The 20,315-nt window shown below is 48.9% G+C and overlaps 2 protein-coding genes across 4 annotated transcripts; both read right to left on the reverse strand.

Moving 5' to 3' along the window:
- Positions 1-46: 46 nt before the first annotated feature.
- On the reverse strand, positions 47-10,156 carry D2HGDH (D-2-hydroxyglutarate dehydrogenase). Of its 2 annotated transcripts, none has more exons than XM_080410398.1 (9): positions 9,530-10,156; positions 8,997-9,054; positions 7,248-7,387; positions 6,360-6,553; positions 5,115-5,283; positions 3,986-4,129; positions 3,424-3,566; positions 2,457-2,622; positions 47-461 (listed from the first exon to the last, which is right to left on the reverse strand). In XM_080410398.1, exons 2-9 carry the CDS (start codon positions 9,038-9,040, stop codon positions 187-189), a joined length of 1,275 nt encoding a protein of 424 aa, XP_080266524.1. In that variant the 5' UTR covers positions 9,041-9,054; positions 9,530-10,156; the 3' UTR covers positions 47-186. The 2 variants fall into 2 exon arrangements, with proteins under 2 accessions (XP_080266524.1, XP_080266525.1); XM_080410399.1 differs by having other exon boundaries at positions 9,523-9,934.
- Positions 10,157-10,363: 207 nt separating this feature from the next.
- ING5 (inhibitor of growth family member 5) lies at positions 10,364-20,281 on the reverse strand. Of its 2 annotated transcripts, XM_080410443.1 has the most exons (9): positions 20,124-20,281; positions 19,433-19,504; positions 18,536-18,702; positions 17,033-17,144; positions 15,969-16,062; positions 14,847-14,982; positions 14,561-14,622; positions 13,625-13,694; positions 10,364-12,508 (listed from the first exon to the last, which is right to left on the reverse strand). In XM_080410443.1, the coding sequence occupies exons 1-8, from the start codon at positions 20,158-20,160 to the stop codon at positions 13,652-13,654; spliced, it is 723 nt and encodes a 240-aa protein (XP_080266569.1). In that variant the 5' UTR covers positions 20,161-20,281; the 3' UTR covers positions 10,364-12,508; positions 13,625-13,651. The 2 variants fall into 2 exon arrangements, with proteins under 2 accessions (XP_080266569.1, XP_080266568.1); XM_080410442.1 differs by having other exon boundaries at positions 10,364-13,694.
- Between the last annotated feature and the right edge of the window lie 34 nt (positions 20,282-20,315).

Here is a 20,315-nt window from a genome sequence, read left to right on the forward strand (position 1 = left end):
AAAACCAGTAATGCGTTCTTCAGAAAGAGCAGGCACCCCTGAAAAAAGGATCCACGTTCCTTTATTTGTTCCATCACACTAAAGAAATAAAACAAGGAGCAGTCCACGTGCTCGCTTGATCCATCAGCTGAAGTACAGTTACTGGGCTAGAGATGCCATCTTCCCACGACGGCATCTGCTTGTTTCTCAGTGCATGTTGCTCTCTGAACTGGTGGGCAGAGTCTTGTAGGGATTGAGGATCCCCTTGGGGTCTAACATGGCTTTGAAACGCTGCATTAGAAAGATCGCCTCGTTGGGTTTGCTGTAATGAATGTACTGCTTTTTCTTGAAGCCCAGTCCGTGCTCTGCGCTGATACTACCCTTGTGCCTTGCAGTCCACTCATAGACATACGGCTCAATGGCATCCAGCAGGAAATGGCTGTAGGACTCTGCTGTGATGTTCAGGTGCAAGTTTCCATCTCCTGGAAGAAAACATCGCAGAGGTGGGTCTGCAAGAAAAGCCCAGTAGCCCTGCAATGGAGACTCATTACTGCCTCCTCCACGTACGCAAACAACAGTGCCTTTGTTAGTCTCCAGACTGCGAAAAAGGACAAGTTCACTGTCCTTCTACAAACACCAGCCTCTCCATGCACAAATAATTCAAATGCGATCTTTGTTTTTCCATGCTTTCAGTACAATACTTGAGGAAGTGTTCCCAGTTAAGCTACTTTCAAATTCCCACTCTTGTGATTTTAAAATTCAAACTGTGCTGCATTAATTATTGCCCCACTACCGAGATGGCATGCTGAAGACTGCCGCAATGGTATTTCATAATGATCATTAGATTTTAATATGGCCCTTCATCACTTTCTCTCTCCCTGTTATGTTTGTGCAATGTTCTAAACGCACTTTGGCACTGCATCAACGGAAACAAAGCAAGCAGAACATTTTCTCCTTTTGCTACTTGCATGTGATGGCATTCGATTAAGCCCATAGTTGTTGGGTATTCAGGAGAGAAAACACACAAAGATAAACACAAGTTACTCATTTTCACTCCAGAACCTCTTCCTGCACCCCAGCAAACCCTTGCAGTATGCAGCTTAATACTCAATAGCAAGAGCTACTACAGGCAGCATTTGTTATGCAGTCTTCCAGATCATCTCAAATCAAGCGTGCTGAAGTGTGTTCTGGGGTTTTTTTGTGTGTGTTTTTTAGTTTAAAACAGAATAGCTCTGCTAAGCTTACCTGCTTGCAAAACCAAATTAGTTTCAAAGCATTCTGACCAACGTACTGTTTTTTATGTGCATTACCTTTATTACTCTCTTTTGGAGGGTTACTGGCTCAGAAAAATTGTTTTCCAACAGAACTAATAACTTTGGACAAGCTAGGTGTTTATCTACCAAATGTGTCTAAGTACATTAATTGAATTGATGGTCCAATTAAACAACCTGCATACTTAAATAGAAAGTACAGAGCTTCTTGCTGGTTTTGGCTGGGATTGAGTTACATTTCTTCATAGCAGCTGGGATGGGGCTGTGCTTTGGGTTTGTGCTGAGGACACTGCTGGTCACAGAGGGACGTTGGTTACTGCTGAGCAGCGCCTACACAGAGCCAAGGTCTCTTCTGCCCCTCACCCCACAGCGAGGAGGCTGGGGGGCACAGGGAGTTGGGGAGGGGACACAGCCGGGACAGCTGACCCCAGGCATATCCCATACCCTATGGCATCGTGCTCAGCATGTAAAGCTGAGGTAAGGAGGAGAAAGGAGAGGACATTCGGAGTGATGGCATTTGTCTTGCCAAGACACCATTATGCATGATGGAGCCCTGCTGTCCTGGGGATGGCTGAACACCTGCCTGCCCATGGGCAGTGGGGAATGAATTTGTTTTGCTTTGCTTGAGAGCACGGCTTTTGCTTTGCTTATTGAACTGTCTTTGTCTCAGCCCACGTTTTCTCACTTTACCCTTCCAGTTCTCTCCCCCATTCTGCAGGTGGGGAGCAAGCGAGTGCCCGGGTGGGGCTCTGTAACCAGCTGGGGTTAAACCAGGGGTCCTCAAACTACGGCCCGCGGGCTGGGTACGGCCCCCCCAACGTCCTCAATCCAACCCCCCGTATTTACAGAACCCCCCCGCCGGGGGTTGTGGGGGGGAAACCAAGCAGCCGCAGATGACCTCTTGCCCCTTCATCCATGCATCGGCCCCCTGTTTAAAAAGTTTGAGGACCCCTGGGTTAAACCATGACGAGGATACAAATGACCAGTTCAGTGCCTGGCTGGCCAGCAACCTGCCATTAATATATGGAATACAGTCTGAAAGCAATCACAAAGATCCTTATGCACCCTCCTCTTCTGGCAGCTCTCGGCTATTTCGTCTATGCTGCTCACTAATCTAAAAACCACCTTTAGAACTACTAGGAAGCTGCGCAGCAAAACCTGGAGCACAAAAGAGCAATCACATCCTTTCCCAGCATCCACGCTTACCCAAGTGGCCGTAGCCCACCACGTTTTTGGCACTCTGGCCCAGCCGAGCCCTCATGTCCATCACGAGATCATACAGCTTTCCCACAGGGAGAGAGATGTCGTACTTGTAGACACAGCCATCGTGAGTCAGGGCCTCCGTAATCCTCTCCCGCAGGCTCCACAGTGTCTGATGAATCAAAGATCAAAGAAATCCAAATAAACCAAGTACCTCTTGAGTTCCATGCTTTGTGGCATGGAGGGAAAACCAGCCTTGATTCTTTGCATATAACATCAACTTCTGATTTCCCTCGACACCCTCTGCCTCTCGGAAGCTAGTAATAATGCTTTGCTGGCAGCACCGTACAGTCAAGTGACACGCCGTATCTTCAAGCTTGACAGTACCCCAGAGAAAAAGAACACAGGCATGGGCATCCTCTCCAGAGCTGTTCTGGCTTTCCCAAGAAGTGAGGACACGTCTCCTCTACTGATCTGCAAGGGTTGGTTTGGGAACCAGAGCTGGAAGAACCACGGGTCACTGTAAGAGACCCACGTTCTCTGGGCAGACAGAAATCACTGTCCTTTTCACTGAGACACTGTGTCTGTCTTGCTCGCTAGCACCAGCGCCTCTGGCTCCAGCACCGCTGTCAGGCTGGCCTACACGACTTTGCCTGAAAACTGTCGAAACCAGAAGCTGAGTTGTCAGCGAGCAATTTGGGTCCTACCCCAGCAACTACTGGAAGATGCAATTCATTATTCTGATCTTTTTAAAAGGGGAAACAGCCACTGAAACCCCAAATACTCAGGCCTTCTGGGAAGAGCCAGCAGCGATAAGTACCCTCTCAGCATTCTTACTCAATATGCTAAATAAGCTACCACATCACTCAAGGACGTTTACACTAGACATCAATCTGACCATTTTCCTATTAAAAATTCAAATCCAAGTGGAGAATCATGTCAAAGATTTGCACAAGAGGAAATGATGACTTGCCTTTATTTTCTTAGCATCCGTTGCCACAGTTCCATCAGCGACCAAACCAGAAGTCATGGCCTGCTCTAGGAAGTTGTTCAATTTGTCTGCATCATGGGTTGAGTCGGAGCCTGAAGTTTCAATCAAAACGTAAAAAGGGCTGCCTGAAAGTGAGGAAGAACAGAATAAGCAGATGCTCTGGGGTAAAAGCACAGCAATTTAGCACACGTTCTGGAGCTTTTCCCAAGCTTGGCACATTTCATGAGGTCACTACTGCCCAGATTTCTCTGGTGCCAGGTGGAAGGGCAGCTCAATTGGCAATCTTTGATCTGTAGGGCACTTCACTCACATGCTCTATCCTTCACCTTGCCACCACTTTTCAGAAAACCAGCAGTTTTGTGGGAACAAGCAGAACTAGAAAATCTTATCTTTAAAAGCTTCCACCAAACCTGATTGGAACTGAATACTGGGTACAAAAACTGTGAGGTATGCCCACACGCTCCTTGACATGTATACAGAAAATCAGGCTAAAAATCCCCAAGCAGTACAATGCCTCTTTCTACGGCATGAATTACACTGGTACCTGTCAATGGGTTGGACAATTTGAGATGTCTCTCCACCAGTTCCATGCACTTCTCATCCATGAACTCACAGGCAGACAGGATCTCTCCCAGCATGGCTCTGCTGGTTGTAAATGTTTCCAGAACCTTAGCGAAACTCTGACACCCTTCAGACAGAACACAGACAGGAATCAGGAACAAAAAAACAGCCCCGCAAAACCTTATAAAAAGTTTTAAGATGTTTATCAGGCTTCAAGTCTTCTTTCCCATCTCCAGAAGATGTAAACTGCTAGCCTGCGTGGGTTCAGATCAGTAATTCCTGTAAGTTTGAGCTGGGAAAGGTTTCAGAGCAGAAGGATATAGCAATTAGGTTTTGCTGTGGCAAAGACCTCTCGAACCCTCTTAAGGCAGCTCATACCAAAACGTCTGTCCCACCCTCCGATGGCAGCCCAAGAGAAATTTAAAGGCTGCTGTGAGAGTCCGGGCAAATTCTGGAGTCCACTGCACATATTCCACAGGTCTGTCAGCATTTGGAGTCTACTTATCCCCTCCTAGGAGTTTAGCTCTCCGCTCTTAAGGCCACATCTGATATGAGCAAGCTGTGCAAGAAAGCCCTGCTAACCCTGGAGGTTGCTGAGAAAAACACCAGCCCCAGCGAAGGTCCCCACAACCAGCTCTGTTGGAAGCCCCAGCAGGGGGGCACGCACTGAGGCTCACCGAGAAGCAGCTTTTGAGCACCTGTGCCTGGCCATGCCCTGCCGAGGCAGACCCCGAGCTGCAGACCTGACTTCCCAGCCTCACCTTGTCACTGCGGACTCGCGTGGCTGCAGTGTCACCAGCCCTGCCCTGCCCTGCCCACCTAGCCCAGGCGCTGTCAGACGGCTCAGGGCACTGCCCTGCCTGCCTCTTCATCCTGCCAAGCTCCTGGCTCCCCTTCCCTCACAGGGCAACCCTGGCAAGTACTTTACACGTTTACACCACAGATATAAGACACACGCACAGGTATTTTAACGTCCAGCACCGTAACACCTCTCACCAACAAGCTGATGCCGGCAGCCTAGCTCAGCCGGCTGCCCTGTGCTCGCTCCTCCCCACTCCTGTTCCCTTCCCAGCCTCCGAACTCACTGTGAAATGATTAATATCAGCCCCTACCTAGGAATGCCAGATTCACAGCCTTAGGTTTCTGAGGACAGAGTATGGAGACAGCAGTGATAACCCCCAAGGTCCCCTCAGATCCGATGAAAAGCTGCTTCAAATCATAGCCGGTGTTGTCTTTGCGCAGAGATGTCAAGCAGTCCAGAACCGAGCCGTCAGCCAGCACCTGACATCCACAGAACAGAGAGACCCAGTCAAAGCACCTGTGGGAATCTGCTGGAATAAGCTCGTCAACTACCGAGCTGATGAAAAGCTGCCGCTAGCTTCGAGCGGCGGACACCGCCTGCAGCCCATTCCCACCGTCTTGTCACCGTTCTCCATTCCCAGCTCTTCCTCCTCTCTATAACCTACCTGAATCTTCCCCCAAAGTTTTCTGCTGCTTTTTTTTTTTTTTTTTACAGTGCTGTTTGCACATCTTCTAGCAGGACAAGTAATAACAGAAGACCTAGTTCGCTCTGCTTTTCTTACCAGCAGTGGAGAAGATAAGCCATTCTTTGCAGCCCTAGCTCCCGTTATTCAACAGAAACAAGGAACAATATTTGAAACAGTGAACATAGTTAACCGGAATGAAGTAAGCTCTCCACCACCTGAGCCTTAAATCAAGGCTGAATGTCTCCAAGACATGCTATTGAAGGCTGTTTCAACACTAGAGGGGCTAACCTGAGAGACAAAAGCTCCCTTTCTGGGCCTCCACAATAAAACCAAACTAGGCTTTTGCTACCTACCCGACTTATTTCCTATTAGCTCCCTGCTCCCAAGATCTCTCAGAGCCACTGATCCCGGCCTTCACACACTGAGGCACAGGCCTGTAGGGCAGAAGCAGGCTGAGGAACAGCAGAGACTCTAGGAGAACGCCAGCAGCCGCTGGAAGAGCGTGCTGCAGGATGGATTTCACAGTGCCTTCCAGAGATTCACTGCTCCACAGAGAACCAACCTCATGCAGGTCACCCGGGATCGTCAGATCTCTCCCTAACTTCTTTTCACTGCTCTGGATTAGAAAACCACCTAATGTCACTTCTGCCAGTAAGGACGAAGCTGGGAACCGTGGTAGCAATAACGGATGCTACACACGTGAAGACACTTGTTGACCCTTCTCCAAAGAGCCAAACAATGGAAAGTTACGAGTGGAAGTCTTGAGAGGAACGCGTCTGTGTAATGGACAGCTAAGGGCTACAACAGCAGGAAACAGTAAGGAGTAAAGGTTTAAACACCAAAGGGACCTGCCGGGTACCGCTGCCTTACCACTTCCAGTCCCAGCACTGTCCCTCGGAGAGAGCCGTATCTCAAGAGCCGTAAGCCTCCAGCATTTGTGGCCACATTGCCACCGATGTGACAGCTACCTTTCGCTCCCAAGTCCAGCGGCATGATAAACCCCTGATCCTCCAAGTACTCGTTGAGTTTCTCCAAGATGCAGCCAGCTTGGCACACAAGGATCCCTGAAACACAAACATCCTGCTACAAGCTGATGCCCAAGAAGAAGGTGCCTCCGCAAGAGGCGGGATAAGTACAAGCAGACACAACCACCTGTTCCTCCAAAACTTTCTGGGATTCAGTTTAAAGGCACAAGAAGTTTGTGTCTGCTGCAGGGCATTGTCCTACCCCTCCTCAAGCCTAGGGGAGCTGGGCCATTGCCTTACTATCTGCTCTTCCACAACTCTGGACTGGCAAAACATTAAATATTTCTCTCTCTCTCTCTCTCTCTCTCTCTTCCCCCCCACCCCCCCTTTGTTTTAAGAACTGAAATACCAGTCTGATTCCTAAATCTCCAAACCCAAACAACTTCTAAGTTTCCCCCACCCTCTTCCCTCTGCTGGTGTAGTTATCAGGTGCCTTCTTCAACACTGTCATTCTGCTCCACACGCTGGGTTTCTCATTTAATTTAGGAACAGGTAACAGGAAGACCATGTTTCTTTTCCCTCTTTCTGGCACCAGATGTATTTTTCTATCTGCTACTGTTATAATCTTAGGATTACATTAGCAGCAGAAGCCTGGATGAAACAAACCTCTGATGCCCCCCTTATGATGATGCTGGGCTGAACCTTGCTGGTCCTATAGTTACCAGTTCCCAGGAAAATGGCTGGTCTAGGGCCTGGGGCTCGCTTCTGTGCCTCACCTCTCTACAATATTTACCAGACACCTTGTCAAAGCTGATGATCTTGTTCATGAGAGCAGTGGAGAGAATGATCTCGTCAAAGACAGGCACGCTGCCCCCAACAAGGCCTGTGTTACCCCCCTGTGGGTTCACTGCCAGGTTCCTCTCATAGCAGTACCTGGAAGAAAAAAGGTTTCTGAAGTCTTATGCGTTTTAAGGCCATAATCCAGCCTATGAGAAGAGTTTCGCTTCCATGTGGATGTCTACTGTTGCGACTGTGCTCACCACTCCTTAAAATGAAGCAGCGTTTGGCCTAAAGATTGAATTGATACAAAGGGACAGCGTCCCTGCAAAAGCGAGAAAGCCCAACTTACTAAACTCAGCCTGGCGCTGAGCAAAGGAACAAACCCTTGGGGCTACCCCTGTGCGCATCTACAGATTTGCCCCACAACAAATCTGGAAACAACCACTCCCTCTGTTCACACATAAGCTGTTCATACAGCAATCTCTGTTAACAACTTGGCTTCCCCAGCGGGCTCTGACAAGACAACCAGCTCTGGCAGTGCTTTAAGACATTACTGCCCTCCTCCTCCCCTCAAGAAATGAATGCCCTGCAAGCAACAAAGCACGTGCATCAATGCCTCAGCTGCTTCACCGCCCAGCCTGCCATAGCCCTGCAAAGCAGCACCCATCGCGTCCTCTCCGAACTCACAGAAGTTACTGCACAACGGATGGCACAAAGCCGTGCCGCACCGGCAGTTACCGCAGAAGCCCTGACTTTACCGCGCTCTAAATTTCCCGCTTTAACAGGAGTTAAAGTGGGGGAACTTTAACTTTAACCCACTAGGAGCAGGTTCATGCAGCTTTCAGCTCTCAGGCAAAACAGCCGTCCTGCATACTGATGCTCACCTGGAGCTGCGCTCGCACCAGTGAACCAGGGAAGCCTTTTTACCGCGGACTAAACATTAACTCCTCAAACTGCTGAATTCTGGCCTAACCTTCTTTACCTTTTCAGCAAGACTTTCCCAAATCCTTCAACACAACTGTTCCCCTTGAGCACTGGTACAGTGTCTAATTTTGACAATTCCGTAGAGCAGAAAAGTCATCGATAATGAATCCACTTGCTTATTTCTCCCCACCTCCGTTTCTCTCCCCCACACTACGCGCTCTTCAGACCCTTCTACTCAAAAGACATCAACGCTGATTTCAGAAGTCTGCTGCTGCCCACTTAGCCTCTGCAAGGACAACCGGCCAGGAAAGATTAATTCTATTTTGTAGAACAAATTATAAGTTCAGCCTTTGCTTCTGCCTGACACTGACATGATACCGCCACCCCAGAGAAGCCGAGGGCCAGGGAGAGCGCTGGGCCTCGGGAATACAAGGCACAGGCGGGAGTGCCTTTGCCTTGAAAAGTTCCAGCTCCCTAAGTGACAACGCACCTAGCGAGGAACTTGTGTTTTTTTCAGATGAGCCACACTGCCTACCCACTGGTACACGCGTACCCCTGGACTAGCAACAGCAGCAGCGTCTCCTGTTGCAGGGAGCAGCTGGAACAAGAGGCATGTCAGGAAGCAGCGGGCAGCCCGAGGGCACCGGGGATATAAAGAGCAGAAGGCAGAGCTGAAGCCACCAGAGCTCCACCACAAGGCAAGGAGTCAAGAAGGAACCACCTCCATTAATTCCAGTGCTTGAGCAAGCACCATCTGAACAGCTAGAAGTTCCCTTTGCCTTCTGGAGCATCCCTAACCCCCCCCCCCCCAAAGCCCAGCAGAAGAGGTGCCCGTTACCTGAGCACTTGGGACACCTCTGCTGTTGTCTGCGGCTTCAACATCAGCTTGCTACAGCCTGCAATGAAAGCAAGGGGCTCACAGGGCAAGTTGTGGGCTCTGCAGAGCTCGGGAAGAGAAAAGCTGGTAAAGCATCGTGTCCAAAACACCACCACCCCCGCCGCGCGCGGGGCAGCGGCGTTCAAACACTTGTAAAACAAACATTTTCAACAGCGGCCTTTCCCTTAAAGCGCTGTGAACGCTGCTTGCACAGGGCGGCCTGGCTGGCAGCAGGGCGGCGTGGAAGGTTCTAGGCCTCTGACATCTGACAAAAGCAACAGAAAACGCACACTTGTTCTCCGCAGTTCAGCCAAAACCGTGACCTGAATCAACTTGTTTCAGGGAAAAAAATGATTAGTGTGTTAAAAGGGCTTAGATTTATTTTTTTGTTTAATGCAAGCCTGAAAGACGGCCGGTGGCGGGTAACATCCCCCGTGGGGAACTCCCCGCGCCCGCGGACAGGACACCCCGGCCCGGCCCCGCTCACCCCGCACCGAGCGCAGCCAGTCCACGTTGAACGGCGCCAGCTGCTCCGCGTCCGTCACGGCGCGGCCCGGCACCAGGCGCTCGAAGGCGGCCAGGTCGCGGCCGGACAGGGCGCGGAACGGGCGCCGCCGCACGCCGTACCGGGGGCCCGTCAGCGTCACCTCCCGGCGCCGGGGGCCGGCTGCCGGCGACGTCCCCTCGCCCCGCGGCCGCGCCGCCCCCCGCGGCCACAGCAGCGGCGCCGCCGGGGCAGCCGCACCGCCGTGCCGGGCCGGCGTCCCCCCGGGGCGGCCCGTCAGCCCCCGCAGCCGCGCCCAGCCGCCGCCGAGCCCGCGGGGCAGCGCCGCCAGCCCCATGGCCGCCCGCACCCGCGCAAGCCCGGCCCGCGCCCCGCCCCGCCCCCGCAGGGCCCCGCCCCGCCTCGCGAGCGACACGGGCCGGGCCGCTCGGCGTGTCGCAACCGCCCGGGCACGGACCCCCCGGCGGCGGGCGGGCCCAGCGCCTCGGCCAGCCGCTCCCGCAGCCGGCACCCGGCAGCCCCAGGCACCCCCCGGGCGGCCATGGGGGCGGGCGGCTCCAGCCCAACCGCTGCGCGCCCGCCCGCGCCGCCCGCGGCCTCCGCGGGGCCCTCGGCACGCGACGCATGTGCCCCGCGCCACAGCGCCCCCTGGCGGCAGGAGGCCGCCGCAGCGCCCCCGGCACAGCCACCCCCGCGGGTCCCGCAGCACGGCCCCCCCCCCGCGTCCCGCAGCCGCCGTGGGTCCCGCAGCCCCGGCACGGCCCCCACGGCGCAGCCACCCCCGCCCCGTACCCACCAGCACTCCTGCGGCACCACAGCACGCTCCCGTACGTCTTTGTTCCCAAAAATACTTTATTTATAACAATATATCCATCATCTATAACATGATCCAAAAATACAGATATACATTTTTACTTTACATTCCTTTTTTTTTTAATAAAAAGATTTATATTCTCTTCCATTAACAAAGGGAACATAGATCTAATTCATTTAAAAAATAGAACAATCAGGTTAAAGTCGTTTTCACCTCCAGTTTGGATGAGCTGGGATAAAGCTGAACCCACAGGGTACGCACTCAGGCATCCCGACAATCTTTAGTGGAACATTCCTTTACATATCACAGTCTTGTTCACCCTTCTCCATGAAAGTATATTTAACACTGTACATTCAAAATTCAGGAGAAAGATTTAAATCCTTTAGTAAGCAAAAAAAGGCTACTGGTATTTGTCTACAAGGGGTTTTAAAAAAAATCTCTAAAGCCAGGCGTGAGCGGCCAGGAGATGCTCTCGAACCGCCAGAGCCCCTGCGCTGGTATCTGAGCAGGAGAGTTTATTGCTGGTATTGCATGTCAGATGTTCCGACATGTCACAGACCTTGCGTTGTGAGTATGTTGTGCCTCACGCTATTCACAATTCCTAGCAAACTACCTTTCTTTTTGGGGCCGATGCTAACATCCAGAGTTTATTTTTCTTTTTTCTTTGCTGGTTGAAAAGGAAAATGTCTGCTCTTCCCAGCCCCAGAAAGCACGTGCTAACAAACTGCGTTTTGCCGTCCTACCTGACCATCATTCCTGAGCTGAGGGCAGTCAGCTTTACACTGACTCATCCTTAGCTGCACACTTCCATGCTTCCCAGAGAGGTGCAGTGGAATTTTGAGCACGTTTCAAATCAAATGCTTAATCTACAGACATACCACTACTAATAATGCCAGGGGAGGGGCAAGTAAGGAAAAAAAAAAAAAAAAAGTCCTATACAATACCATTGGACGGAAGGGGGAAATAAAACCTGAAATGGCATCAACATTTAGGCGTCAGGACGCAGTAAAGCTCCTGCATTACTCCAGTGTAGCACGTCAACGAGGTACAGGTCTCGCTCACTGGTTACAGAATTACAGGCTGGCTCATGAGGTATCACGATTAAATTTGCTCTCAGGAGGAGAGGTGGAAAGAAAAAGAGGGCTGACTACGCCTAAGGTCAGGTTCGTAGGATTGTGCTTTTCCTCCTCTTTCCCTCCAGCAATCTGCTTTTCATTTGTCTGCCGGCTTTCCGGGTGCTATTACAACAGCAACAGTGACAAACATGCATCACTCCTATTGACTATGGAAACTTCAGATACAATGCAGGGAGTGATGCAATGTAGCCGAGACAGGAGCAGTATCACACTTCAAATGATAGGACCCTGGAAACAGGTTGATTTGTTGTGGGTTTTTTTTCCATAGCAGATGCAATAAACCAAAATGTTCACAGAAGAGCTGTCTCGGTATCAAGAGGTTTTTTTTACATCAGTCTTGACATACCTGCAGCATCTACAAAGCCCAGCAGAGCAAAGCAGGGAAGCAAAACTGGGAAGAGCTGTGTTCTACTTTCTTTCATTGCAAAATACAAGCAAGAGGGTCAGTATAACAAGGAAAAATCTTTTTTTTTCTTAGAAACAAATGCCAAAATCTGAACAGAAGCCGTTTTTTTCTGCTCTTTATTCAGACTGTTTTTACAGCAGAAGAAAAGCTTATCTGGAAGTTTCTCAATGCCTTTCCAGCAGTCTATACCAACAGCTCCTGCACAATGGTATGCAAAGTAGTTCACAGCTCTGCCACCAACAGCCATCAGGGATCACAGCAGCAAAGTTCATGAACCCTGGTGCCTGATGCTGCAGGAGGTTTTGGTTTGGGGCTTCTCCCCCACACACTCTCCACCAGCATCTTTTATTGTAGGTGGGAAAGCCCCATAATGCAGCAGATATATATGGAGACAAGAGCGATCTCTGCTCTTCCCTCAACTTCTGCATCCGCTATAACTCGGGGGAAGGAAAAAACCCAACCATAAAGACTTTTTTTTTCCTACTCCCGAGTTCCTTCTCTTCCTTCTGCTGAATCGACTGACACTGCGACGACAGCAAGGATCAGCAAGGATTCACATTCATAATCTGAAATGCAGCTTAACGAAGTCAAGAACATGCAAATGTACCCTAGCTAAAATAACAAGACAAGAAGTTGTATTGAAACATTCTGCTGAATGGCTTTCAACAGCAGTGCTTCACAGCAAACACTATTCAGCACCCCCCCAAGCTATCAGATGGCTGCCTTTCAGCTTTGCCACACCACCATGGGAATCTACATTGTCCTTAGGGAGCCTTTCCCCTAAAGTCTGTTTGCCTGATTTACCCCAGACAACCACAAATAACAAAAATCAGGCCTTCATCTTATTTTATGAATAAATCCGACCTTCTATCTCTATAAAAATACTGTAGGTTTCATCTTCACAGTAAGGTACTTTAAAGGATCTTCAGAGAAATGGAAACAGCCAGGAAAGGTAATGCCCTCCCTCAGTATTACTGTCACTAACAAACATTGCAGGACAACTCCTTTGCTATTTAAAGGTTATCTCCCCAAAAGAGAAACCTTTTCTAGAAGGAGGTGAAAAGTGAAATGGTTTGCTTCCCTTAAGGTTCATGTGAATGGGGACAAGGATCAAGTAAAATGAAGGCAGTGCAAAGGTGGACAGAAGAAACTCCCCAAAAGAGGTGGGCTCTTACCTCTCTCCCACCCCTGCCCTGTCGAAACTAAGCACAGCACTTGGCTTTGAGGAAGCAGACAGTGGAAACAGCCAGCTAGCTTTCCTGTTCCTTTCTGTACTACAAAGCTGCACAACAAATGGACTTTGCCCCTAAACAATGGGGCCTACTTCTTTCATGCAGGCTGCATCAGAGAAAATTCCCTGCTCTCTGCCACACCAAGCTCCAGGCCTAAACTATTCCGATGACGGTGATGCACCACGCTGAGGATACAGGTATGTATCCTGCAATGCCTTATGTAGTTTCAGACTCCTATAAACTAGCAGAGACTACAGCTACTGGCTGCCCTAGCACTTCATAGTAACACCAATTTCAGTGCTGTGCCAAGTGTAACATAAATAAAATCCCTGTGGCAAAAGGATTTGGGACTCCCTCCCAAAGTAATTTTCTTATGAAAGAACAGAAATTACAACTGGCCACTGGACAATTAAATATCATACCAGAAAAAGGAGGGTAGGTTAAAAAAAAATATCAAAGATAATATTGCAACATGAATATATTAAACTCTTCTTGCCTCAGAGGATGTATTCTCCTCTACTCCTTACTTCTTTTTCTTTCTTTCCTGAACACAACGAGGACAAAACCTACAGAGAAAAACAGGCATTAATTAGTTCCTGAAGTTAACGACACACAGCCCAAGAACTCTTTTTATTATTTGGGAATGAGTGGTTGAGGGGTAGTTTAAAAGCAGCCGGTTTAAGTAACTGCAATACTTTTCATTACGTGCAGCAAGGCTGGGCAAACAGGAGAGGAACTGTATCAGCTTGGCTGGGCAGAGTGTCAGAGAGGACCAGGTGGCTTCCAGGCCTCATCAGCCCCCCACAGCTATGATACACCCGATTTGTCACACAAGCTTCCTTTACAGGCCAAAGAAAAGATACACGTTTCTCCAACTCGTTCCTTTCTCTCTCTCTCCCATGACTGCAGTTCACTCAAGCCCGTTTCTGACAGGCACCTCGTTATTCAGATGAAAGCAGTCCATTAAATAGAAACTAAGCACGTAAGTACGTTCCAAGATGAGACGCAACTAGAGCAGTCTTCAAACTTTGCTTCCAAAAGTAAAAAAAAATAAAAATACACATCTCGATTTTAACCAGAGCCACAACTGTGCAACAATACAGTAAACCTGAGGTGTAACACATACACACTTACACAGGCCTTTGATCAAAACCTGCTCTGTTTATCATGCAGTTTTGCATATGCCCAGGTCCCTGTTTTGCTCCCACCAGAATTTAAGACTCTCATGGAAGCAGACCTTAGGAGGAAGGTTCCCCTTGTACTTCTCCTTTGCACAAACACTATCCCAAACCATAGAGGATGCAAACCCTCTGATGAGGAGCAAAGCTTCTCTTATCAGGGAAGGTCACAATGGTGTTTTGATTCTTACTGTGATTCTTGGTGAGGCAAATAGCCCCAAAAAAATCTGAAAGCTGTATGATGTCCTGCTTACCATTTCCCTTTTGGTTTGGTGGTGAGGTCCACACAAGCAAAGTGGAACCATTCAATCGGGCACTGCAAAACAGAATGGAAAAACCAACATAGGAGAAGCTTAGCATTTCACAAATCATACAGTGGTTTAGGTCGGAAGAGACCTTTAAAGATCACCTAGTTTAACCCCCCTGCCATGGGCATGTTCCTTTCATTTTATATGATCTAACTGAGCAAGTACCCCCCTGCAGATTTCACAGTGTTGTGATTTAGTGAACACCTGAAAATGAATCATCTCAAGTGCTTACATCTGAGTTGTCACAGCCAATCATTTCTCCATAGGACACCTGGTGACACAAGCAGTAGGTGGGTTCGTTGGGGTCCACTGGCATGTCTAGGACATCTGAAGGATGCACCGACAGGATGGTATCAGCAAACTCAGATCTGTGGACATGGACAGATTGACACTTTCCAGTTGCAGGCAACACCGTGTTTCCAAGACCTAAATCCCACCTGGGAAAATTAGTTTTTAACAGTATCTTCCCTAAAACACACTGACCCTGCTTTAGAGTTTAGATTACACTATCACATATTATCCAATAATTGAAATCATAAGGTAGGCCTGATCAAACACAAAACAGTAGATTGACTACAAAGGATTAAGAAAATGATTCGTGGATGCCATGACTACAGTAACAAAACTGACATACAGATCACTTCGGCTTGTGGACAGAAGAATCTGACTTTTGTTCCCCGCCAAATTTTTTTAATATATATTCTTCTCTCACCATCGGGTATGAGCGAACCTTCTTGCTCTGACAAGAATGCATTAAGTTGATATGTCAGTAATGATCAATGGAAACTATTTTTAGTTTTCTGCCCCCCCATTTTGCCAACTGAAAATATTAGAATCAACAGAGCACCTTTAATATAAATCATACCGCAGAGGGGATATGCTTTCTTCCTTGCTTCACAAAAGCAAATTAGATTATTCAAGATTATCTAGGACACAATCCTTTGAAAACAATCCTCAAAATTCTCCAAGATTTCTGGAACAACAATACAACATCAGTTTTTGTCCTGATGGGGAAGTTATTCTTTTTACAATCAAAACCACAAGCAACTGTTAAAAATAGCCACATGACGAAAATCAAAGCTATTTTCTCCCTGCTTGCCAACAGCAACAGAGACGCTGATCTTGTCCTTCCAGTCAGAGGGCATTCCAAGCATGCTGAGCCTCCACATGCCAACAAGTCAATTAACAAAGCTGACTTGTCCTAAGCAGGACATTAATGAAAGAGAGTAAGACCAGAACACCCTAACACTGTGCACCATCCAGACATGAGTCATAAACAGGGTAACATGAGCTTGTGGAAAATTCATGAAGTGTCAAGCCAAAGTCACCAGAGCTGTGACTGGGCGTGCCTTACCCTCCTTTGAGTTTCTTTTTCTTTGGTGTATCTTCTTCAGACGTTCGCCTGCCTCGACCACGAGAGCCTTTTTTGTCTTTCTGACTTCGGCCCTCTATAAAGGAAAAAAACCCCACTGTTTCAACCTACTTGAACAGCAGAAACATCCCCAGGTACTTTTCTTTTGATGCATTTATTGGTTTGACATCCGTATTTCATGTGTAATTGAGTATGAGTGCTGATTACGGAACACATTTTTATGCCACAAATATGCCAAATTGGTAAGTAGCACTACTGAGCACCAAACTCTTGTGTTTGCAGTTTTGGCAGTTAAATCACTGCAGTACAACGCTAGTCCATAATGTTGCACAAGATATAAATAGCGTTATATTTGGTTAGACATGCTGTAATTTTTTTTTTAAACTCAGTATATTCTTAGACACTCAGCCAGTTAATTGGTTACTCAATAACTAATGCAACTTTTATCTCCACATCCTTGATCCCCCCTTATTTCATAGTGCAAAGGCATAAAGCTCTGCTGCTGTTAACCATGTTGGAATTTCACTGTAATCACATGAGATTTCCAGTAGACATTACAGGCACTGGTACTTTCCTTTAATTCCTAATTTCTCCTGCTGTTCTCAGCTTGATTAGTATTCAGATTCTGGTAAAAGGAGGAAAAAAGGCCAATCTTCTCTTCTCAGAAAGAGCTTAGAACTTACACGGTAACTGATCAAGCCTGAAACTAAGACTGTTACACTCGAGAGCCATAAGAACATCAGTTCTGTTTTGTTACAGTTAGTTCCCCCTTGGCCAGCACCCTCCTTACCACCAGTAACCATGGGCCACCTCAGCATGATCTTGGCAAGCAGAGGCAGCAAGTCAGATCCCAGCACTACATTTTTCTTCATCTATTTATTGCCCACCAGAACACTGTGAATACTTGAAGAGCATTAAAAACAAGTGAAGAAGTACATTATTGTGTAATTCTTCCTCCAGAAATAACAGCCTACTTTCTATCTTAGCCCTTCTGGTTAGATAACCTCAGTGCTGGAAAACACTGTCAAATGTAAAAATTTACGCACTTTTCAGGCTTCGAGATCCAGGGGTTTCAAAGTCACTGCCTTCCAGTTTATCTTTCAGATCTGCTTCAAACCTTGCCAAGTCTGCATCCAGCCGGCGGATATGCTTATCCACCTGCACAGAACAGGAAACCATAAACTGATTAAAAAAAAATAAATATTAACACTTGGCTGTCATTGGCACGAACAGGAGTAGAGTACGCTACTTGAGAGCACGGCATGAAAAGGGTACCAAACTGGAAAAAGGGAAATGGTACACACAAAGGGAGTTAAGGTGGAGAGAAAAAAACAATAGGCAAAAGCAAGAGGACCCAATCCCTCTACAAAGAGAAAGGAAGGAAAAGGGAGGTGGCATAAAGGACAGTCAAAGCAACTCAAACTAACGGTTTGCAGAACAAAACAAGACAATGAGAGATATTAAAAAATAATTGGTTTTTCTGGCAATTTTCAAAATACATTATTCAACTACTGTCCGTAAAATGTGCTGAGTGTGAGATCATGTCTGTTTTTACTGGTATTGCACTGGCATCGTATTTGAAGGAATTTAGTAAAAAATACAGGCTTCTTGCTGACTATCTCCAGTACCAAGTCAACACATGTAACTTGTACCACCCTGGCTGCAATAATGTGGTTTACAGACAGAGAAGTAGCAAAGGTATGTTAAGCCATCACCCCCAAACTGTGTTGCTGCAATACCTAGTCATCACATTAGTTATCTAGGACACTTTTCAACTCCCGTGAAACAATTTCCTTTTCTGCAGCATTTGATGGCAATAAAACATCCTGCAGCTGCAGCAGTAGCAGAACCCAAAGCATCTCTAGAAGCTGGACAAAACACATCAAGGATACTCAAAAGGATTCCCCCCACTCAAATTTTATCTAAGGGATAAAATACAAAGAGAGAATTATTCAAGGGACAGCTAAATGGACACAGGTGTAGGTGCCAAAGAAGAAAAAAGGGGAAAGCTGCATCTTAAGAAATGAGATTTTCCCATCAGGTCCATACAACCAGAATGGTGGAACTGACGGGTCTGCTTTCTTTTGTCATTTGGAAGCCAAGGTAATCGAGCAGACTTTCTTCCATTCCTCCACAACACAGTATTGAAGATGACTTCAAAAATGTTACTTATGACGAAGACCAGACCTAAATAAATTATCAGGTGACAAGAAAGCTGCAAGGGAGGAGGGAGGTGGGTAAATTTACCGGCACTTTTACACAGCGGAGAGGTACTTCCAAGCAAGCAACTCCAAGTGGGATAAACTAACTCTTCACCAGAAGAGAAGCCTACTAGACACAAAACCTGGTAACACAAAAGGAGGCTTTCTGGGGATGGCAACATTAAGAAAAGTAAGCTTAAGGACTAGTCATTTGTTTCAGTAGGATATCTAAGCAAAACAGAAACGTCAGGGAAAACAGATGCTGTGGAAGGGTCTTCCACATCCAACAGTGGCTTCATTCCAGAGTATGGCCATTTTTACAAAAGTCTCGCTGGTCGCAATCCTCACCATCTCATACGTCTGCATGGCCAGCTGGACTTTATCATCACTGTACTCTTTACATTTGCTGTAGGCACTCTGGATTTTCTTCAGGTGTTCCACTCGCTCCTCAGGTAACATGTTCTTCACTGATTCAATGTATTCTGCTGCAAGACTGTCGATTTCTGCTTTCTTATCTGAAAAGCAAAGCATACACACACCTGAGAAAGCTGTCTGCCAAAGCAAGGTGTTTTTTTCTTGTACCTCATCATGATATTCAGAACTACTCCTGACAGTTTTTGGACTTCCCCTGATTACTTAATATATTTACCTTAATAAAAAAAAAAAACCACAACAAGTTCAAGGTAGTCACTCTTCTACACTTGCAGTGTGATTCCAGTTTCTGAAGTGTTTTACAGTTAATTCGTGGGGGGAAGGGGGAGGCACGGTTAAGATCAAACCCCAAACCCATGCGTTCACAAACTTCAACCTCTCTTCCCACACACGGAACTTTGTATTTGCTGCACTGCCATTTACCATTCTAATGGTTCAAATTGAAAATCTTTAATGTGCAAACAGATACTAACACAAACCTCAAAAAAGAAAAAAAACCTGATCTTGCAAGACACAGAATAGTCTACAACTCAGCAGATGTAGAATTGTGTGCAAGTAAGGTCAGCCATGGGGCCACTGGGTAAAGCGATCGCACAACTACAAATTAGCACATAACTGCTGAAAAAAAATTCGAGTCCCCCGAGCTGTAGCCCTCACAGAAAAGGAACAAACGCTGCACAGCACTCCGGCCAAGGAAAAGAAAAGCAATAGAGGGGAGACGTGCTCTCTAAAGCCGAGTCTCTGTAGGGCTCTTCCCCTTCTTCAGGTGGAGGCCCTCCCTCAGACTCTGCTTGCCAAAATACCTGAACACACCTTCAGTTCTCTGATCCAGCTCCCGCATCAGCTGGAAGTTCCTCTGCAGCTCACAGGGCAGGTTCTCGATACCTGAAACGGCAAGGCCGAGAAAGGCTGCGGCCTGCTCTGCTCACGGCAGCCCGCCCTCCTCGGCGGGGAACAGGGGCCGCCCAGCAGGGCCAGGAGCCCCTCTGGCGGGGCAGCGGCGGGGCCACCCGCAGCTACGCGCGGGGCACTGGCGCGGGGCGACGCGGGAGCGGTGCCCCCTGAGCGGGAGCGCCCCGGGAGCGCGGCCTGCGCGGTGGCGGTCACTGCCAGGCGGCGCGCTGCCCGCCGCCGTGCCGCACACGCACACGGGCCTCGGCGGGGCCGCGCACTGCGCGGGAGCCAACGCCTCCAGGGCCCGAGCCGCCCGCCGGGAGCGCTACCCGCCCCCTCCGCCCTGCGCGGCGGTGCCCGGCTGCCAGAGGCCAGCCCATTCCCGCGGCCCGCCAAGGCCGCCCGGCGCCGCTCCCCCGGCGCGCAGCGGTGACGCACGGCCAGGGCTGATGACGCGGCGCGGCACCGCCCCCCCCGCCCAGCCCGTGGCGCAGCTCTAATTCCCGCGCTGCCGCCGCCGCCCCCGCCCCGGCCCCGGCCCCGGCCCGGCCGCCCCCCCTCGCCGCCCACCTCCCCCCAGCGCCGCGCCGCAGCCGCGCCCCGCGCTCACTGTCCAGGTAGTGCTCCAGGTACATGGCGGTCGCCATCTTGCGGCCCGCGCCCCGCCGCCGCCGCCGCTTCCCGCCGCCTGCCGGGCCCGCATGACAAGGGCCGCGGCCCCGGCCTCATCCCATATTCATGACTCGCCCAGTGCCTATTGGTCGCCGGGGACGCTCCTGCTGCATATTCATGAGGGGCGGGG

This window comes from Falco punctatus, assembly GCF_963210335.1.
Source record: "Falco punctatus genome assembly, chromosome: 13".
NCBI classification, from domain to species: domain Eukaryota; kingdom Metazoa; phylum Chordata; class Aves; order Falconiformes; family Falconidae; genus Falco; species Falco punctatus.

Bases quoted from the DNA above. Each gene is read 5' to 3' on its own strand.
- D2HGDH (XM_080410399.1), bottom strand. From the start codon at position 9,877: ATGGGGCTGGCGGCGCTGCCCCGCGGGCTCGGCGGCGGCTGGGCGCGG. The intron at 5,284-6,359 runs GTAAGGCAGCGG...TGTGGATGTCAG, and splicing joins CAGTGCTGGGACTGGAAGTG to GTGCTGGCTGACGGCTCGGT. The intron at 2,623-3,423 runs GCAAGTCATCAT...TTGATTCATCAG, and splicing joins CGGATGCTAAGAAAATAAAG to ACACTGTGGAGCCTGCGGGA.
- ING5 (XM_080410443.1), bottom strand. From the start codon at position 20,160: ATGGCGACCGCCATGTACCTGGAGCACTACCTGGACA. The intron at 19,505-20,123 runs GTGAGCGCGGGG...TTGCCGTTTCAG, and splicing joins CCTGGAGCACTACCTGGACA to GTATCGAGAACCTGCCCTGT. The intron at 18,703-19,432 runs GTGTGTTCAGGT...TTTGCTTTTCAG, and splicing joins GCTGGATCAGAGAACTGAAG to ATAAGAAAGCAGAAATCGAC.